This window comes from Phodopus roborovskii, unplaced genomic scaffold (genome assembly GCF_943737965.1).
Source record: "Phodopus roborovskii unplaced genomic scaffold, PHOROB, whole genome shotgun sequence".
In the NCBI taxonomy this organism is placed as follows: domain Eukaryota; kingdom Metazoa; phylum Chordata; class Mammalia; order Rodentia; family Cricetidae; genus Phodopus; species Phodopus roborovskii.
In genome coordinates, this window is record NW_026126515.1 from 11,597,078 (window position 1) to 11,617,985 (window position 20,908).

General features: G+C 36.7%; 1 protein-coding gene and 1 non-coding gene across 3 annotated transcripts in view; both read right to left on the reverse strand.

Annotated features, from left to right (window-relative positions):
• Positions 1 to 366: 366 nt before the first annotated feature.
• Gtf2a1 (general transcription factor IIA subunit 1) overlaps positions 367 to 20,908 on the reverse strand; it is a 32,372-nt gene continuing 11,830 nt past the window's right edge. For both annotated transcript variants that reach the window (XM_051196148.1, XM_051196149.1), the window contains exons 3-9: positions 19,597 to 19,801; positions 17,412 to 17,479; positions 14,954 to 15,029; positions 13,033 to 13,166; positions 12,448 to 12,768; positions 7,901 to 7,990; positions 367 to 4,910 (exon numbers count right to left, since the gene is read on the reverse strand). In XM_051196148.1, the coding sequence (XP_051052105.1) occupies positions 4,803 to 4,910; positions 7,901 to 7,990; positions 12,448 to 12,768; positions 13,033 to 13,166; positions 14,954 to 15,029; positions 17,412 to 17,479; positions 19,597 to 19,801 (1,002 nt within the window). In that variant the 3' untranslated portion in view covers positions 367 to 4,802. The remainder of the gene's footprint in view (positions 4,911 to 7,900; positions 7,991 to 12,447; positions 12,769 to 13,032; positions 13,167 to 14,953; positions 15,030 to 17,411; positions 17,480 to 19,596; positions 19,802 to 20,908) is intronic.
• On the reverse strand, positions 18,272 to 18,414 carry LOC127231007 (small nucleolar RNA SNORA79). Its single transcript, XR_007835247.1, has one exon. It is a non-coding gene; the product is annotated as a small nucleolar RNA SNORA79 (small nucleolar RNA).

A 20,908-nucleotide genomic window follows, 5' to 3' on the forward strand; every position in this document is an offset into this window, starting at 1 on the left:
CAAAGTAAAACATAGTATAGTTCCATCAATTTCAGTTTTGAAAAACATGAATCTATTTCAGACATGTAGCTCAGAGCATGAAGTCCTTCCACCCCGACGCCCACCCTCTGCTTTGGCCTGCTCCTTAGCAACACAGGTCCACCAACTCCTCCTTCTGGGCTGCTCTGTGAACAAGTATTCTGGTGTCTCAATCACACCACATTTTTCTACTTTGGCGACTTACTCCTTTTTTGTTTCAGTCATTTTAAATTATCCAAATTATTTCATACTCAAAACATTGCCGTTGTTATTTCACAGACAGAACTCAGGTTACAAAGATTAAGATCATAATGTAGGAGCTTGAATTAAATTGCAAAATACAAGAAATGCTGGCAATAAATAAAATATCTTTATTATGATTATTTAATAGTTAAAATCTGCATGTTTCCTTAGATAAAGTAGTTTATAACAGGATAAAAAATTACAAAAAGGCAAGCTCTTAATGATTCATTTGAATTAACTATAAAATCAAAATACTGCTAGTAATTTAATATCTTCTAAAGTAACACAAAATATATTCAATATGTAATACAAACCTCAATAATCCAAATCTTCTAATAAGCAATTATTTACAAACTCTGAACTGAGAGAAAACAGTTTAGCCAGACAAAGAAATGAAATGATGTTCTTAATAACTTCATCCTATGTAATCTAAGCTTTTGAGTAGAAATACTCATTCAATACAATGTTAATTATATTAACCTTAATTTACATTTAGTTGGTGTGAATTTACCCATCCTAAATGCCTCTGTGCCTGGAAAATACAACTTTTAAAAGCGCTTAAGATTTCTAAGACAGTTTAACGATTCAGTCTGGTATCCCAAACTCACTACCTTAAAGGTACAGAATTTAACTAAGGATACAGAATTTAACAACATCCCTATTTTGGTTGAGCTTTTCCTGTCTAAACTGTATGGTTTTATTCAGCTGTCCAATGCCATAGACTAGTAAGCAAAGCAAGCAACATTACTTTTTTTAAATAACATCTTTAATTAAAGTTTTTGCAAGGTAAAATATTAAACTTAAAATAGGTCTTAGTACATCAGAATACTAAGCTCTTTAATTGTATTCCAAGATGGTCTTTAAAACCTAACACCTCATACATCACAGAAGAGCAACCTTGATCTGCAAGTGAACAGAATGAATTTTACAAACATAATAAATATATTTACGCCCTTACACATAACAGTATGTACAACAGCAGTCGACAATAGTAGCTCCGAAAAGCCAGGGGTTAACCCCTCCCCAACCCGGTGCATTCGGGACTGATTTAAGGAAGCTTGACTGAATGAGTTATTTATTAAATGTTGTGTTGTTCTCCCATCAAAAGGGAGAAAGCTTTTGTTCCTCAAAATAAGCAAAAAAATTAAATTTGATGCGCTCTTCCTTAAATCATGCATGCAACAAAAATGACAAAAGAAAAGGGCAGGCTTCAAGGAGGAAGAATATAAACCAGAATAATTTCCATTGGGGTAACAGATCAAAATCCAAACCTACAATAAACACATGAGAAAACACAAAAACAAACATTTTTAAACCAAAAACCTCAGAATTTGCTATAGGGGATTTAGACAGGTAGGCAGGAATCATGAAATGAAAATGTACAAAGATCAATAAAATAGCACATTGCACAAAAGCTCAAAAGTTCAAGATGAAGTAATCTGAAAAATATAAGAACTTTCTCAAGCAGAAAGTTTTTATAAAGGGAAAGTTGCTAAGAGGAAATATGTCTATTTTCTTATATAAGGAATACTTACCCTCTAATGTGATGACATTATTGCTATAATAATAATTAAAAAAAATTCTCAGAGGGAGACAATTCTGCATTCGTCTACACAAGCCACCAAAAGAAAACTCCTTGATTTTCAATACAGCAGCACACTAGTTTATATCAAAACTAGTATATTTTACATTGTTTTCTAAAGCCAGAATCTATTATGCTTGTCAAGAACACATGTCAATTGCACATGGTGCATGAATCTTGATGCCATCGTGACTTTTTAAAAGGCAACAGTGTAAATGGGCTGTGCATTTAACAGAAATGTGAACATCTCAAATATAAAAGCCCAATACAGAGATCTCCTCCTACCATGTTTGACTCTAGAAACTGCACGTGACAAAGCTGGGTTACTCTAAGAAAAAATTGCACGTGCTCTCGGGCATCCAGTGGTCTGAGAGTACAAAGGACCACCACGCAAGAGTTCATACACTGAAAGGCACACATTTCCACTTGACTCATTCTGTGTAAATTTACCTTAGCACTACTGGCATGGTGTTACATAAAAGGTGCCATCACGATTGGTACAACCCTAAACAGGTCACCTCCTGAAAGCACCGCTTATTTCAGTCTTCCCAAGTCAGAACTATTCCCACCTTTTGGGTAAACATGCTGCTTTCATCTTGAAATTCTGCAAGGGGGAATCCCTTGCCTTTCCAAAGGAAAGACATTTTAATAGAACCTAATGACATCATCTGTTAAATGTAATGGCCAAAGCATGATTAAGAATTCAAAGCAAGTGACATTTATATAGCAAAAGCTAGTATAATAATAAAAAAAAAATGCTACTTGATTTAAAAAAGAACACGATATAACAGCATATAAGAGCACAATCTGGTGTGCAGGGTTGTTTGAACCAGCTGTCAGAGTTTTCACAGATAAAAGCATTTATGGGGGGTGGGGATATCATTAATAGGCAATACACAGGTACAAATACAAACAGTTACTTCTGGCTTCAAAATAGCCCTCCTTGTGTACAATGCTAACCTTCAATGTTTGACTACATAGAGGGCCCAGGACCTGTGCTGAATTAGCATCATGTAGTAATCAAAGTTTCAGCTACTGCTGAGCCCAAGGGTTTCACTGGAGCAACACTGCCATAGGTGGTTCAGGTCACTGGCTTCATTGAGTAAACACAAACCTAGCAACTGGGCAGAGGGACCACTGAGCAACAGAACTCATGGGATCTCCTTCCCTCCGTCCGTCCTCCAAGTATTATAAACAAAACTGCATGTGCTTCGAGATAGGGAGAATCAACAAACTTCCCCCGAAAGGCTACATCAATAAAACAACAATTGTATTACCAGTTATGGCATACAAGCAAAATCTAACTACTATCGTGTTTAACACACCACCACTTATACCAAACTCCACAATTGGTTCAGTGGGGTGCTAAGTGAAAAGGGAGAATCAACTGCATTAAGAAATTTAAAAATATGTGCTAAAAAAGCACTATATAACTCACAGTTTTTCTTGTGTAATATATTTTATCTGTTACATCTGGAACTACACAAGGTCAAATTAAAGGAAGACAAAAATGGAAGACAAAATAAAACCAATAGGCAAGTTAACTTGAATGCAAATGTTGTTAATCACTAGAACAAAGATGAAGGTGAGCAAGCATCCTGGCAGCTCCCAGGAGGCTGGCTCACTGTAGCGCCACATTGTTTAGAGCCCCTGACAGAAGTGAACCAGAGCTATACATTCCCATCACACACAATAAATGTCTAGAGCATTTAATAAGTCAAATCTCTATACTTTCTTCCCAATGTGCAAACTGGAGCCCAAGTCTAGATCAATGGCCTGAAAGGGCTACCCAATGAAAGAGAGGTAAATTTGTATTTAGTGGCCCACCTCCCTCTACCCCCTCCACCCCCAAACTTTCCCTCAAATTACAAAGTTTTTTAAAAAATTGTTCAATTAAAATAATAATTTCTAAAATTCTTTACTAGTAAACACAAGAAACTTTTATAATTACTAAATTGTTTAATAAAAATCCAGTCCTCACCACCTGCCTTTGCGTCTTAGATCAATGTACAGAATGCCATCTCGGTGTTACATGAAGACTAAATGCACAGCTAAACACACACTGTAGCCCAACAAGAAAAACTTTCACATATCAAGTGCTCTGTACAATTTCAGCTCGGTGGTACCTTTGTGAATAAAAACATATTCCTGAGGAGCTGATTTGGGGTTTCTTCTTAAGTGTGGGACTGAGTACAGTTTTTCTATATGGAAATCAAACTGTCACTTTAATTCTACTCAACACAGGTAAGACCCAAATCTTTAAGTTACATTTAACAAGTATGAAAACCTAATTAAAACAAGCATCCATTCCTGGGTCAACCTTCTCTCCAAACTGTGACCATTGATCCTTTCTTTAAATCTAAAGTAGATGTTTCCTACAGCAGGGAAGCAAGAGGTATGTATTACTGAGGGAGAGTAACAAGTAAAAATGTTTAAGACCTATTATGAGTTTTAAATTCTCCTATACAAGTGAATTAAAATTCAACACCATAATTCTTGCCCTTCTGTAAAAAGTTCACACGCAATTTGTACCAAATATAAGCACATACAACAAACAGATTCAGTTCAATCTATCAAAAGGGAAATTTCTTCAGGTCATTCCAACAAGTATCTTCTGACTGAGCCCAACTTGGAGAAAGGAATATAGACAAACTTTACATGCTAATTACCAATGGCAGGTTCCTGTATTTAAAATTGACTGTTACAGTATCCTACACAAACCCTCCCCCCCCACCCAACAACCCCAGGTGCTACAGTTCCATGGCTTGCCAGTTAGAAGTAGTGTCTATGCTGTCAAGGTCTAGCTTTGTTTTGTTCCAGTAGCTTTGCTTCTACTGCGCTTTGCTTTTCTGACATGCAGAAGTGACGTTTTGGTTGATATATGTCCCAAGTTTCAAACCGTCCATTTTAACTTTGTAAGTTCCTTTTGTCTTACTTATAAAAGGAGAGAAGCAATTCTTCACCACTCTGCATCTCCAATTGCTTTGGAAAATATATAATCTCTTCCGTTAAGATTCATAATGCCATCCTTGAGGTGAAATTTCCATTTATTTTTACTTCTGTGTATCTAAACAAAAATTGAGAATACAAAAGGCATGAGGAAAACACAATAAAACCCCATCCATAATAAAACCAAAAGCTTGTCTTGCATAATTATTACATTTGAAAACTGTTATCTTAATGTTTAGCAAAAAAGAAGAAAGAAACAAAACTATGAATTTTAATTTTTTCTTTAACTCATTAATAGCTCTCGGCACTTTGTGCTCACTAAGATTGTTACAAGTTATCTGCAAGCAATACAAATAGAACCTTATTTCTTTCAGTAAAATAAACTTATGTTCTCAAAACATAGCGTGGACCTTTCAAACAATGCAGATCTATTTAGGAGATACACATTTCTGGGCTCTCAATCTTAAAATCCTAGTCTTAGCACAGATGGACACCCTCTGGCATATTAAGACAAATGGCTGTTCAATGTTTATCTGATTATAATTAGAAGTTTGTATAGAAGTTTGTCTAGACTTTACCCTGTCCTCTTAAATGTTTCCTCTTAACTTTCACTTACTGATCCTAATGCTACCTTTTGATATGTTATTTAAAAAAAAAAAAAAGATAATAATAATAAAGTGTTTTGTTCATCTGGAAATCACTCATGTTCCTGCTCTACATTCCAACTTATTAAAATAAAACAGAGAACAATAATCTTAGAATGAAGAGACTCTCACATTCAGAAAGAAGTCCAGAAATTCAAAACTGAAGTCACGTTGAGTAGTAAATGAAAAATATTTTTATTTACACAAAAGTATAAAATACAACTTTAAAAACATCTCTCAGGCCACACGCCTTTAATCCCAGCACTTGGGAGGCAGAGGCAGTCTGATCTCTGTGAGTTCAAGGCCAGTCTAGTCTACAGAGCTAGCTCCAGGACAGACTCCAAAGCAATACAGAGAAACCCTGTCTCAAAAAACCAAAAGAAGGCTTGAGTGGCAATATAAACATCATTATTCCTTCTATGCTTTTCTTAAAATCAACTCACTATTGAAATTAAAGCTTAGGCTTCAAAACAAAAGTCCTAAAATTCAAGTTGGCTCAAATCACATTTATCCTTATTTTACTAACCAGACTGCCTCAGCATTTATACTATAGCACTTGACTATTCTTTCAGTCTTTCTAATTCTTGAAAGACAGCTCTGAAAACTCTGAAATTGTTTTTCACTAGGCTGCATAAACCAAGTCTGTTAGCTTAAAACATAAATGTACCTGAAAGCCAAACAAACCAACTTTACTAACATTTAGAACACTGTATATAGCTTACCAAGGTGAATGAATATTCTCTTACAACAGGAAAATATTACAAAAAAAAAAAAATTCTCCCTGGACCTAGACAGGTTTTCTCTGTGTAACAGCCCTGGTTGTGCTGGAACTTGCTTTGTAGATAAGCTAGCCTCAAACTCAGAGATCCACCTGCCTCTGCCTCCCGAGTGCTGGACTAAAGGCGTGCACCACCACCACCAGCAAGTAATATTCTTTGCTTGCTATCATGAAACTATGTACTGGGTATTTGGCTGCAAGCAGGTCCTTTAGGCCTTCCTGCTGTTTTAATCTTACTCTTTCTGTGGGTAACAAAAAAAAAAAAAAAAAAAAAAAAAAATCCCATTTGCTGTACTATGTGCAGTGAAGGGTTAAGTCAAAATGCACAAAAGCAGGTGTCATTAAATTATCAATAATGTATCTGGCTTTAGGTTACTGATATGCAACTAACCTGGTTTACCTTTTACTAAATCTCCTTTGTAGATCTACTTGATGTAAGCACTACTTATCAAATTCATTGTAACAACAAAAATTTAAGATTTCTTTAAACTACAAGGAAATTTCTTGCAGGATACAAATAATACATGCGTAGTTCTCCCTCCTACTCAATAAGCATTTAAAGAAAGAAACAGTATGAAAGCCAATAATTTATGACTGACAAAAGATCTTATCACTTCATGATTTAATTATAAAAATCCCAACAACAAAAAAAAAAAAAAAAAAAAAAAAAAAAAAAAAAACAGTTCTCAACGTGGGGGGTGAGGGGTTACAACCCTTTTGGAGGGCAAAGGACCCTTTCCCAGGAGTTGCCTAAAATTGTTAGGAAACAGATATTTAAGTAATCTCTTGAAGCTCATCTGTCTATTAGTTTTGTTACTGATTATTTTCCTGGACCTCTTAGTAATAAAAGATAATTCAGTTATATCTTTTCAGACTCAAGAAAGCTGAAGTTTATGAAGATAAAATTCTCTTAACGACTTTGTGTCACTGAAAGGAAAAGCGGCTGTTTACAAGCTGATGTAGAATGAAGAGAAACATGATCATCTTGGGGCTGGAGAGATGGCTGGCTCAGCAGTTAAGAGCACTGGTTTCTCTTCCAGAGAACCCCAGTTCAATTCCCAGCACCCACAATGCCAGCTCACACCTGTCTGTAACCAGTTCCAGGGGATCTGACATCCTCACACAGACATACAAGTTGGCAAAAAAAAAAAAAAAAAAAAAAAAAAAAAACAAACAAAAAAAAAACAATGCTTTGAACTAAAAGTAATTTTTTAAAAAGGAAGAAAAATGATCATCTCTTACCGTTTTACTCATTACTTACTTTTCAAAGGTAAGCTAAGGAATCAGAGTCTACTTAGACAATCTGTGAAACAATCACAATGCTTTCTTTCACACTGTCTATAAAAAGTTAAGAAGGAAAGTCAGACAAGGTAGAGTGCGCCTATAACCCTAGGCTGAGGCAGGAGTACAGCTTAATATGAAGGCACCCTGAGCTAGCTACCTACACCCAGAGTTCAAGGCCATCCTAGATTGTTAAATACAACCTGGTCTCAGAAGTAAGACCTAAAATTAAATATCGACAGTCATCATCTCCCTAAATCTTTCAGTAAAGCTAAAACCATGGCTTAGAAGAGAAACTACAACAACAACAACAACAAAAAAGTCCATTTAACTGAAAATGAAGTCCTTCAGGCTCCAAATTTACACCGAGGAACCCTGTCTTGAAAAACCAAAAAAAGTTCTTACCTTATCATATTGGCATACAACAACATTTTCCGTGTCAAAGAGTTCCTGCCCCTCCTCGTCACTCACGTCATCTTCACTGTTCAGGGGCTCCTGCAAATAAAAGGAGAATTTATACATAGATCCCCTGTGTTGCTGTAGTTTCCTGTACCATTTAGCGGAAAGAAGTCCAGGTACCATGATGCTTTCTGAGAACTACGTATCAGGTGTGTTGCACACACTGTGAAGGTAAAGCTGTCAACAGCAAAGGTTTGCCAATGTTATTTCAGCATGAAACTCAATAGAAGTTAAGCTGGTGAACTCCTAAGAATCAAAGGGGGTTAAAATGTATTTCCTTTGGGGCTAGAAAGATGATTTATTTGTTAAGAGCATTGTCTGCTCATGTACAAGACCTACGTTCAATTCCCAGCACCTACACGGCAGTTCACAACCATTTCTAGATCTAATCCAGGAGACCAGATGCCCTTTTCTGGACTCCCTGGTTATTAAGCCCTCACCTGATCAACAGACACAAATGCAGGCAAAATAGCCTTACATATAAAGTACTTTTTCAATTTTTCTTTAGGCTTTAATAATTGCACAAGATAAAGTCTCCCCAATAAATGTTTCAAATACCCAGAAAATGATATTGAGAAAATATGAAAGCTGTGTTGTGAGGTCATGGTATTAGTCACCACCAACAGTAAAAGAAAGCAAATCAAACCAATAGTGACATTGGAGAAAAAGAGCAAAGAATACAATTGGTTTGCAGTGTGGCCTGAGGGCTGCACTAAAGACCAATATTCTGAATGCCAATCAGTACTGTTTGTCAACTACAATGGCATTATGGTAAAGATACAATGAATAATTATGATTTAAATTACTTAAGTGCAGAGGATGAACTATCTCAGGGACAAAAAATAAAACCAAAGGAGGAGATAAAATAAGGTTGAAATTTATTTGTGATATAAGACTTTAAATCAGATGTCTAATAAAGGAAGAAAAAGATATGGCAAAACAGAGGTAGAAAGGAAAATAATCAAGGATGATTAAAAGCTTGGGTGTATTAGGTGTATGTCATTCAAACATAGGTGTGGACGGGTATATCCATACTCTTTAAATAAAAATACTTATATTAAATGGGAAACGGTGATTAAAAACTTTAGCCCTCTTAGACCGTACATTTCAGCTGTACTATGGACATTCCTAATGGAATCATCTCTGCTATGTAGCTCCAGAGCACTTCACGAATCTTATCCATGGCAATCACTCTATATAGTCCCTTCTGTCCCCTGGCAACCACCAATATGCTTTGCCTATCCTGAATATCTAAACAGAGCAGTACAATTTGTGGGCTTTGTGCTGCTTTCAGGTTTTCAATGTATACTCATGTAGTAGCATGCACCAGTACTTCAAGATTCTTTTACTAGTATTGTGCTGTAAGGATATGATTCCTTTTATTTGCCATTCACAAGATACTAACAGACAGCCAGGATGCTTACACTCTTTGGATAGTGAAGAGTGCTGCCATGAGCACTCATGCACACGTTTTTTTGTCTGAACAATTCTTCCCTAACATGCACTTGTAAGTGAAGCTTGGCAGCACAGGGTTAATGCTACTTAACTCTGAAAAACTCCCAGTACCACCACACTATTTTCCATAAAAGCTGTTCACTTCATACTCACACCAGAAACACACAAGGCTTCTGACTGTTCCAAATCCTCACCAATGTATATATACTTTACATTCTACCATCCTGGACTAGAGAGATGGCTCTGTTTTTCCAGAGGACCTGGGTTCAATTCCAGGCAGCTCATAACCACCTGTAATTTCAGTTCCAACAGTATAGCACCCTCTCTTTTGGCCCCTGTAGGCACTGCATGCATGTGGCATACAGAAATACATACAGACAAAACAACCCCAGAGGTTTTTGGGTTTTTTACTGTAGTTTCCCCCCCTTTTTTTTAAACTGTAGTGTTCCTAGTAGCTGTGACAAACCCTCTAACTGTGATTTAGATTTGCAATTCCCTACTGACTAAAAAAGCTGAGGAAAACCACATCTGTTATTACAGTTTCCCATGGTCAAAGGTGCAGGCAGGCATAGCACAACATAGCAAGTTTCCCTGTTCAGTCTCACAGAGGTTAAAATTCATAATATCCCAAGACACAGTTCATCTCTGGGTCCTTTTCTAGGCTCATTCATGTTATTGGCAGAACTGAACTGCTTACATTTTTTAAGAATGAGACCTTTCTTTAGGAGGTGTTCTCATGAACTGTGCATAGATAGTTCAATGGCAGAATAAAGTAACAAGCTTTAACAATACCCACAGATGTTGCAAACAATGACCCATGACTTTAATCCCAGCACTCGGGAAGCAGAGGCAGGCAGATGATCTTGGTGAGCTACATATAGCTCAGCCTGGTCTACATACAGACCCTGCCTTTAAAAAACAATAATATAACCCCCCCCCAAATTTAGCCAGGCGTGGACAGTGATGCACAACTTTAATCCCAACACTTAGGAGGCACAGAGCTCCAAGCTGGCCAGGGCTACATGAGACTGTCTCAAAAAGAATACATTTAAAAATTAAAAATAACAAATACAGAAGACATTAGTTTAATTTTTAGAACAACAAAGTCCAAATTAGTTCATAAGGGTGCTATTAACATGAGAGTGCTAAGAAGATTACTGAAAAAGAGGTGACTCACGCACACTGATGCTAACTTGTGTCAACCTGAATCTGGCAGTTACAGAGAGTACAATGTACAGTGACTAAGCTGGGTCCTATCGGGAACTCAAGATTGGTTTGCACATTAAGGCCAATCAATGAAATTCATAAAGGACAGTCTGAATCAGATTCTGTGACTATCTAATAGTTGCAGAAAAGCATTTAATAATAAAATGCATTTCCTTATAGTTTAAAAAAAAAAGCAGCAAAACTTGATTAATTACAAAGAAAATAAACTCTTTCAGCCCTAAAAGACAACCACAAAAAACAGTAATAAATACACTTATAACAGACTATTAAAAGATCCATCTACATAGAAAACAAAAGAATCAACAAAGGCATTATAAAAGGCATCAGGCTAACTCAATGGTGAATACTAAAAGTTTATACTATACATATCTATAACACCAGCAAACAGGAGAAAATGCAATATAAATGTCTCTTAGGAAAAGATCAAAAGTGTGGGAAAATGCTAAGGATAATGTTAAATAAGTACTTCCACATAATAAAAATACAAAAAAAAAAAAAAAAAAATACAAATGACAAGTAGATATATGAAAAGAGGCTGAAGCTCCTAAGCATTCAAGGAAGTTCTACCTAAAACCAAACCAAGAAACAATTTTCTATTGGACTACAGCAATTCAACAGTCTGTCAATATTAAGAAGTGATGACATGTTGACATCTACAAATCATAGACAAAAATGGCAGAATAGACTCTGTACAGTAAACAGGCAAATCCATGCTTGTGTATAATACTGAAGAGAAATAAATACATATGAGTTCCCAGAACACATTAAGGGCAACTAGAAGTTGCCCAAATGTTTAATGGACCCAAAAAAAGGATAATCAAATAATGGTACAGTCAACAGTAAAAATAATGACAGTTATATGCAACAACCTGGCTGAACCTCAGAACTATCATTTTAAGAAAAGTTAACAGAAACATTAAGAATACTGCACTTACACTACTCAAGCAGTACTACACCTTTGAAAATATAAACATATATTGAAATACAAAGACAAGTTAATGAATGATAAAGTCTGGCACAGATGCTTTGGAAACTGATGGAAGAGGATGTAACAGGGGAAGAAACACCAAACATTTTAAGTAACAGACACCAATTTCACCTCAGTGGCGCATGCCAGGATAATCATGGTTTAAAATATTTTAGTCACTTTGATTATTCAGATAGTTAATAAACTATCTTTAACTAAATTATTTAGGGGGGAAAAAAAGACTTAGGCCCAAACAATGACTCACACCTATAATCCTTGGGAGGATTATACTTGGGAAGCTGAACCAGGAGGCTTGCCACAAGCCCAAGGCCAATCTGGGCTATATAATGAGTTCCAGGCCTATAACCTAGGCTACAGTGTGAAACTGTCTCCAAAAAAAAAAAAAAGACCAAAATAATAAATGAATGCAAATCAGTAAAATGAAACAGAATTTTGCATTAAGATTTAAAAAGAAAGATGATTTCTAAAAAGAAAGATGATTTCATCTTATGCCAAAAAAAATAATCATGAAAATTTCAGTGGGACATAGTAACTATCCTGAAAATTGGTAGCACCATGTTGATTGACAGGCGTCAAGAAAAGGTATGAAGATCAGATAACTGGGAGCCTATGATGGTCTGCGATGATGTGGCTAACTGAAATAGAAGAACCACATTCAAAGTGGGTGACACATTCCCTGGGTTTGGGGAAAAGAAAGCTAGTGGAGTCCAAGCATCCACCTCTTTGACTCTGAAGAAAGAGCATATAATTTGTCTGTTTAGCACTAAATAAATGACGAGTGGCTTCTCTTTTCAAGTCTCCTCTCTCTTTACTAGAAACTTACTTCTTCCACCTGCCCATCTTCAGCTCCATCTTTCTCTTTATCTTCCTCCTCGTCATCATCATAGTCTTCCTCCTCATCTTCATCTTCCTCAGATGATGTATCCCCCGTCCCATCAACCTGCAGCACCAATGGAGCTTGCGGTTGAGCAGGCTGGGCCTGTGGCTGCTGCTGACCAGCTGCAGGTATCTGTGCTTGTGCTGGTGTGGCTGCTGCCACTGTAGTAGGGATGACCTGAGTCTTATTTCCTGTAAATAAGATTTGCTGTGGCTGGATGATGACACCTGTCTGTGGTGAAATCCCTCCAGGGAGTGGGGCTAGGACCTAGAGCAAACAAAACCACCAATTAGGAACTAGTAAGAGGAATCAGGAAACCAGAACCAAATAATAATTCAGCTTTAAACATGAGAAATGTAAATTAGGCCTGAAGGCCTAATAATGATGATAATGATGATGGTAAGAATAATAATATACAGTTCAGAGTAAGATTGTTTAGACCACTGTACATGTAAACGTGGGGGGGGGGGAGCCGGGGAACCACATGATAAATTCATACAACTATAGCAGCAGCAGTATTGGCAGCTTTACCTGCTGAATAACAGGAGCCTGTACTCCACCAGGCTGCATCTGTGGTATAACTTGTTGTTGTAGAACAACTGACTGCTGAGGCTGAAAGATATACTGGGCACCATTGGCTGCTCGGACCACCTGAAGAAGCTGACCTAAGGCAAAATAAGAATATAGATCGTCCAAATTGCTATTTCGGCAGCAATTAATACACAGAGAAATGAATTTATATTGCTTTCAAGTCAAAGAACCAAAAGTTACCAAGTTAGAAGACTAACCATTTACTAAGGGCTATCAACTATACATGATAAACTACAATCATTATTGTTCCCAACTTCCCTCTATGTCCAGATGTTTCCCATATTATCTTCATTAGCTTTTCTTTTTTTTTTTTTTTTTTTTTTTTTTTTTTCTTTTTTTTTAACATGCATTGGTGTTTTACCTGCAGGTATGTCTGTGTGAAGGTGTTAAATGCCCTGCAACTGGACTTACAGAAAGTTGTGAGCTGCCATGTGGGTGATGAGAATTGAACCCAGGTCCTCTGGAAGAATAGGCAATGCTCCGAACTGCTGAGCCCCCTTCTTTAGCTTTTTACCAACAACAGGTTGTAAGACTTGATTAAGAGGCTGAGATAACTCAGCAGTTACAATCACTAGACGCTCTTCCAGAGAACTGAGGTTCCATTCCCAGCACCCACATGGTAGCTCACGGCCAGTCCTAACTCCAATTCTAGAGGAACTGATGGCCTCTTCTGGACTCCCAAGGAACTACAAGCACGTAATACACAAACAAGCAGGTAAAATAAAATATCCATACATATAAAATTAAAAAATGAAAAAAAGACTTAAAGATAGCCTTTTTGCTCACATGGTAGCAGTCAAGAAAGTGTAGTAAACAGTATTATACATTTCAGTGGCTGCTTTTAAACTTTAAAAACACAAAGGTAACATTTCATTTATAAAACCATTGAGGCTTTGCTTCAAATTTTCAACAAGCAATGAAAATTGGCTAAGACAATTAGAACTGCTGTAATTATGATTAATATATAATACACAGATCAGCCTCATATACTCTTTCAAGAGTGAACAAAAGCATTCAACACAAAGCTCTAGGCAGTGGTGGTGCATTTGGGAGGCAGAGACAGGCGGGTGTCCATGAGTTCCAGGCCAGCTCTGGTCTACAGAGCAAATTCCTTGATAGGCTCCAAAACTGCAGAGAAGCCCTGTCTCAAAAAAAAAAAACAAAAACAAAAACAAACAACAAAATAAACAAAGCCCTAATTGATTCTGCACAAATTTGGAAATCATAATCAATCAATCAATAAGTAATATAAAGATGGTAACAGTCCATACAAATATTCCAAAAGATGAAAATTTGCATTTGACATAACTGCAAGAGATAATATCATCTAAAAGTACACAATGAATCATTTCTTCAGGTCCTGTGGAATTTAATTTGGTCACCACAAATTAATTCAAATATCTGATTTAGCAAAACTGATGCCTAGTTAAAAGAAAAAAAAAAAAAAAAAAAAGACAAATCTCGGTAAATAATCATTTCTCCATAATCTCACTTGGGCAGGGTTCTCATTCACAGAACAAAAGATCCATTTAAATTTTTTAAATTTGCATTTTAATTTTTTTGCTTTTTTGAATCAGGGTTTCAGCTGGGCTCAAACTTACTATGAAACCAAGGATGACATTGAACTTCTGATCCCCTGCTTCCAACCCCCAACTGCTGGGATTATGTGTGCTACCACACCTAGCACAATTTTCATTTTTTCACTTGTATCCTCAACAAAGACTACAATTCTATATTCTATAGCCCTCAAATTATTTTAACAAGTGTCTGTATTGTCACCCTCCAATGACAATAAGACATTAAAAGCCACTTGTTGTTGATTTCTGAACAATATTTAAACTGCTTTCCTTGTTCTCATTACCTGAATTTGTTAGTATCTGTTGAACAGGAGTCACGCCTGCAGGGAGTGCCAAGGTAGCAGCCGTAGCAGCAGCACTCTGGAAGAGTAAAAACAAAGGGAGAAGTCGCACCTGCATGTGCACCTAACCAGACCCTAGTTTATCTGTAGTGTACTTTACAGAGTATGAAGAACTCACTGAAAGGCACTCTAACAACAGGATGACGCTCATGTGGCACAATAAAGACAATATAGCCTAAATAACCTACTCAAGCATTTCAAGAAATTATAAGTCTAATTGTTTGGTTCCCCTAAAAAAAACTTACTGTACGCAACCTCCTGATTCTCACAGACTCAGTCTAACCTGTATGTTTTTAGAAATACATGCACTTGCAGCCATGTTGTACCATGAGACCACCATTCCATGACTACCATCCTTCTACTTTTTGGTTCCTTACACCCAATTTCCTGCCTCAAGTAATAATATACTAAAGGCCAAAGTCAAACCATCCTTATTTCTTCATTTTCTACATTTCTACCAGAATCAACAGGTCTCCCTACAAGACAATCGAAGAATTCCTTGGTGTCTATAACTGGCAATTTTTCTAAGATGCCACATTACCTAAAAGGAACATAAATACACCGACACAACAGTCTAGGTAAAATATGTAATAAAGTGAGTGTTTCTTATCCCAATGCTTCAGAACTATCTCAAACATCAGATATTTTTGCCCAATTTAGAAATATGTGTATACACACACACACTCCCATGCATGCACACACACAAACACTTTATCTATTTATCTTGTATATGTGAACCCAAACGCATACATTTATAACTAGCCTGGATTTAAATCGCATTTTAGTAGCCTGTGGGCTTTTTCCCTTTTCTTTTTCTGAATGTAATCTTCTATGTATGTAATCCTCTCTAGCCTGTAACTCACTGCCCAGACAGACTGGTCTTTAGCATGAAGTGAGTCTCCTGCCTTTTCTTCCCAAGTACTGGGATCACAAGTGCATACCACATGCTTAGTCTTATTTTGTTTTGCTTTGTTTTTTGAGACAGGGTCTTTCTTTAAAGTTTATTTTATGTGCATTGCTGTTTTGCCTGTATGTATGTCTGTGTGAGGGTGTTGGGTCCCCTGGAATCAGAGTTATAGACAGTTGTAAGGTGCCATGAGGGTGCTGAGAACTGAACCATGTCTTCTGGAAGAGCAGCCAGTGCTCTTAATCAATGAGTATTCTCTGCAGATTCTCAGTCTTGTTTTCTTAAGACCGAGTCTCACTACATAGTCCTGGCTGGTCTCAAACTGGTGATCCTCCTAACTCTGCCTCCGAGGGATGGAATTACAAAAGTACCATATAATGGCCCCACAGAGACTTGAGTTTGACTGCAACAGGCAAAATCACTCCATTTATTTCTTCCAAAGACGTCATTTCTTCTCTTGCTTGCCCTCAAAGGTTACCAACACTCCGTTAGCTTCGTTTTGTACTTATAAATAGTATTTTTATGCATCTTACTGTAACTACATTTAGGTAGTTTTATTCCCATGTGTTTACATACTCCTTAAGACACTATGTTATACATTTTTGTTTAACCTATAATAGAAAACCCACACCTGGATTAAGTTTAGCCAATTAAGTATGAAAATGCTGTGGAGAAACTAGTGCCAACAAGACTTTGTGCAATTAAGGAGCAAGAGAGATGGCTCACTGGTTAAGAGCACTCATTGCCCTTGCAGAGGACCCAGATTCAATTCTGAGTACCTATATGGTAGATCACAACAATCTGTAACCCCAGTTTCAGGAGATCTGACACCCTCTTTTGGGCTCCATAGGCTACCAGGCATGCATGTGATACACAAATACATATTTGGCAAGCAGTCATACAAACAGAATTAAAAAGTGTGTGTGTGTGTGTGTGTGTGTGTGTGTGTAAAAATAAAAAGGAATTGCTATTATTGGCAGCAATGTATAATGCTGCCTAGGTATGAATTAGCAATACATAGGATGGTGCAGAGAAACAAAACGACAGGAAAAGCAAACGGTTGGGTAGGAAAACACCAAGGAGTGGATCTAGGAAGAGCTGGAGTAGGGGGTGAGTATGAATAAAACACATAGAAAATGTTCAAATAACTAATAAAATCAAATTTAAAAAGTACCTTTCCTGAACTGTTAGCATTCCCACCCTCTAACTTTCTAAAACAGAACTCCCATGTGCCAGCATATGCTTGGCTGATCCCTATAGCTATAAAGCAATGACCACAAAGAGTATTTGGTATTTTTTTAAAGGAGGAAATTACATAATTTTATGAACTTTAATGTTTAAGATTAAGCTACCCTTCAGATTTGTGGCTAACAGCTATTTCTCGCAAATCTCCCATAATCCTCAAACTGTTAAATACAACACACATAGGAATAATTTCAATGTTGAGTTAAATAACCAAAACCAATGTAAGTGCCATCCATGTTCCAGTCTTACCGTAATACTTGATGCATTCATATGCTGTATTAATTTAGAGTCAGGAACAATGACTTGTGGTGCTGTAGCTACAAATATACAAAGAAAAAAGTAAGACATTGGCAAAAATGAACTTGAGGACACTTAACAGTCACAGTAATGTTATAAAATACCAAATACTTTTTTACTTTTTTCATACTTCTGTCATGTTTTCTGCATTAAAATACTCTCAAACTATTTTATATTTCAGAAGTTTTTACATTTTTCAATGGACAACAACAGCTGGGATATATTTATTTTATACTGAAAAACATTAAAATTATAATACCTAGGCCAGGCATTGTAGTACATGCCTTTAATTCTAACATACTCAGTAAACAGGCAGGTAGACCTCTGAGTTCAAGGACAGCTTGGTCTTCATAGTGAGACACTGTCTAAAAACAACAAAAAAAAAAAAAACCCAAACATCCTTTGACCAACCTGACAGCTACTATAATCATGGGATTTTAATTAGCTATTTTAAAAATACAAATCAAGGGATGTTAAGTGCTTGCTGTATAAGCATGAAGACCTGAATCTCTAGAACACAGCTAAAAAACAGCCAGCTACACAGCACCACCACTCTGGGTGGCACCACCCCTCTGGACAGCAGATGGGGAGCTATGAGGGTGATGAGGACAGCTAGCTTGGTGTATGTATGTATGCACAGGAAAAGCAACCAAGACCCTGCCTCAAACAAGTGGAAAGAAGGATCAACACCCAAAGTTGTCTTCTGACTTCCATGCATGCACCATGGTACGTGGGCACCTACATCTGCATGTGCACACACACACATTACACACACAACTCAGAAACAATGGCAATGTCAAGTCAAAAGATAGAATTGTTTGATCCCGCAAATTTCAGAGAATACACAGATAATCCCATTACCTTGATATTCTCTGAGTGAAAAAAATCAATTTTAATTTATGATGACCTAAAATCCTAGTGCCATGCCTAAAGGCAATAGGAGGAACAGTCATCAAGGATGTGATTACGTGGTACAGACTTAACATAGGTATTAAGAGCTGGTGAGATGGTTCAGCAGGCAAAGGCACTTGCCTCCAAGCCTAAAGACAAGAGGTCTATACTTAAAACCCGCATGGCAGAAGGGGAGAACAGACTCCTGCAAGTTGTCCTCTGACCTCCACATGTATGCCACAGTGTTCACATGTGTGCCATGGTGGGTCTACCACTCCTCCACAAACACTAACCTAAGTAAATTTTTAAAATAAAGAGTGAATCAAAATCTATTAGCTATAAACATTAAACCAAATCATATAGGTTTTTCTACTCTGTATTTATTTTGTATTTCATATATACTAACATGAAACAATTGAGTCACTAAACAGTGACCACCTTAAACTAAGCTTTCATGTATCCTGTTTCCTTTCCAGTCAAGATTCATCTAACTACAATATTGAGGAAATTTTGTAACTGAATAGATTGGCATTTTTTTAAAAAAAAAAAAAAAAAAAAAAAGCTAAGTATGATGGGTCAAGATTCTTCCCCCACCCTGCGTTTTTCAAGATGGTTTCTCCATGTAGCCCTGGCTGTCCTGGAACTTATTCTGTACACTATGTATACCACGCTGACCTCAAACTCAGGATTCTGTCTGCCTCTGCCTCTCAAGTGCTGGGATTAAAGGCATGCACCGATGCCGCCACCAGGGCCCAGGTTTTCTTCAACTGTGAAATGGAGCTAATGGCTATTCTATAACACCCCAATAAAAGACTAACAGATCAAGACTTATATAATGATTTGAACATTGCAAAGAACTATTAAATTAAGCTAAATTGTATATCATTTTCTACTTAAATTAGACTAAATTTTCAGACTTACAAGTTACAAAATTTCTCTAGTATACATGGATAAAATAAACATGTCATTGAAAGAACATGTTTCATAAAGAAAACTACCTTATCTAAAATAATGAAACCCTTTGTAAATAAGCCTATATCAATCAGGATCCCCATTTTTTCCTTAAATACCCACAAGCACAAACTCAGCCAATAAAGGGGAAGAAAAAGAGAAATAGGTATAGATTTCTCCCCAACCAAGCATCTCTTTAAAAGGATAATCCAAGAAACTCAGGAGCCAAAAGAATACTTCCCAAAGACAAGTGTAACTTGCAAGCTGTAACTGGGACCCATCTAGACCTTCTCACCTTGCTGTGACGCAGGAATAAGGACCTGTTGGGTCTGTGCTTGCTGAGGTACCGTCTGCTGAGGTTGCGCTTGCTGATGGTGGTGGTGGTGGTGATGTTGCTGCTGCTGGGGTTGATGCTGCTGCTGAACTTGCAACAAAAGCTGCTGCTCTTCTGAATGAAATCCATCTACCGCCCTAGACTGCATTAACTTATTCTCCCACAACTAAGACAAAGAACAGTAAAAAGACTTTTCAGTGAGGTAAGGAAAACTCTGCACATATGGACAAAACATTTACTAGGTGTTTATAAATTTTTCCCATTTTAAGAAATGATACAATCATAAAAAACTAGCCTTTAATTCTTACCCAAGTTTTATATAAGGAAAATAAATCTATCAAATTTCATCTTTTCATTTCAAAACCATTATTAAATTACTTTTATAGAACTTTGCTTAATACACATTTTCTATTTCGCCAGGCAATGGTGGCATATGTCTTTAACCCCAGCACTCAGGAGGCAGAGGCAGGCAAAGATCTCTGTGAATTCGAGGCCTGACTGGGTAGGTACAGAGCGAGTTCCAGGACAGACTCCAAGACTATACAGAGAAACCCTATCTTGAAAAAAAAAAAAAAAAAAAAAAAAAATCAAAAACAAAACCAAAAAAAGAAGCAAAAATTTTTTCTCTCTTAGCAGTCAACAGAACAAATATTCATCTTTCCTTCCATAGAATGAGAAATAGAGACATTCTAAATTAAGACAGACCAACCTCCTTTCCATGTCTCATCTTATAAGAAAGTGAGGCCTCAGCAGTCATTCCAATCCTCTACACCTCTTAAAATTTCCTTTCTTCCAGTATGCCAAAGATTGACAATCATTTTCTGCTTAGTCATTTCTACAGACAGAATATATCTAACCTAAAAATTCAAAATCTGCAATTTTCTCAAAATCTGTATTCTTAACATGACATTACCAGTAGAAAATTCTACCTGAAATTTTATTCTATGAACAAAATTATTTAAAATACTGTGTGAAATTAGTTTCTAGAAATGTATACAAGGTATATATAAAACATAGGTAAACTTCACTGCATATTATTTGCAAGTATTCCAAAATCTGAAAAAAAAAATGCAAAAAGGAAATATTCCTAGTTGGTGACACCTCTCATATTAGAGATTCCCAATCTGCATTTTCTCATTTCACCATAGGGTAAATTCTATAATGGGAGGAGAAAGAAATGAAAACATTCCCAACTATTTCCTAACATATCTGCTCTCTTATGTTTAATGTTTCATGTACAGCCTCACTCCCATAAGAAATTATCCAACGCAGA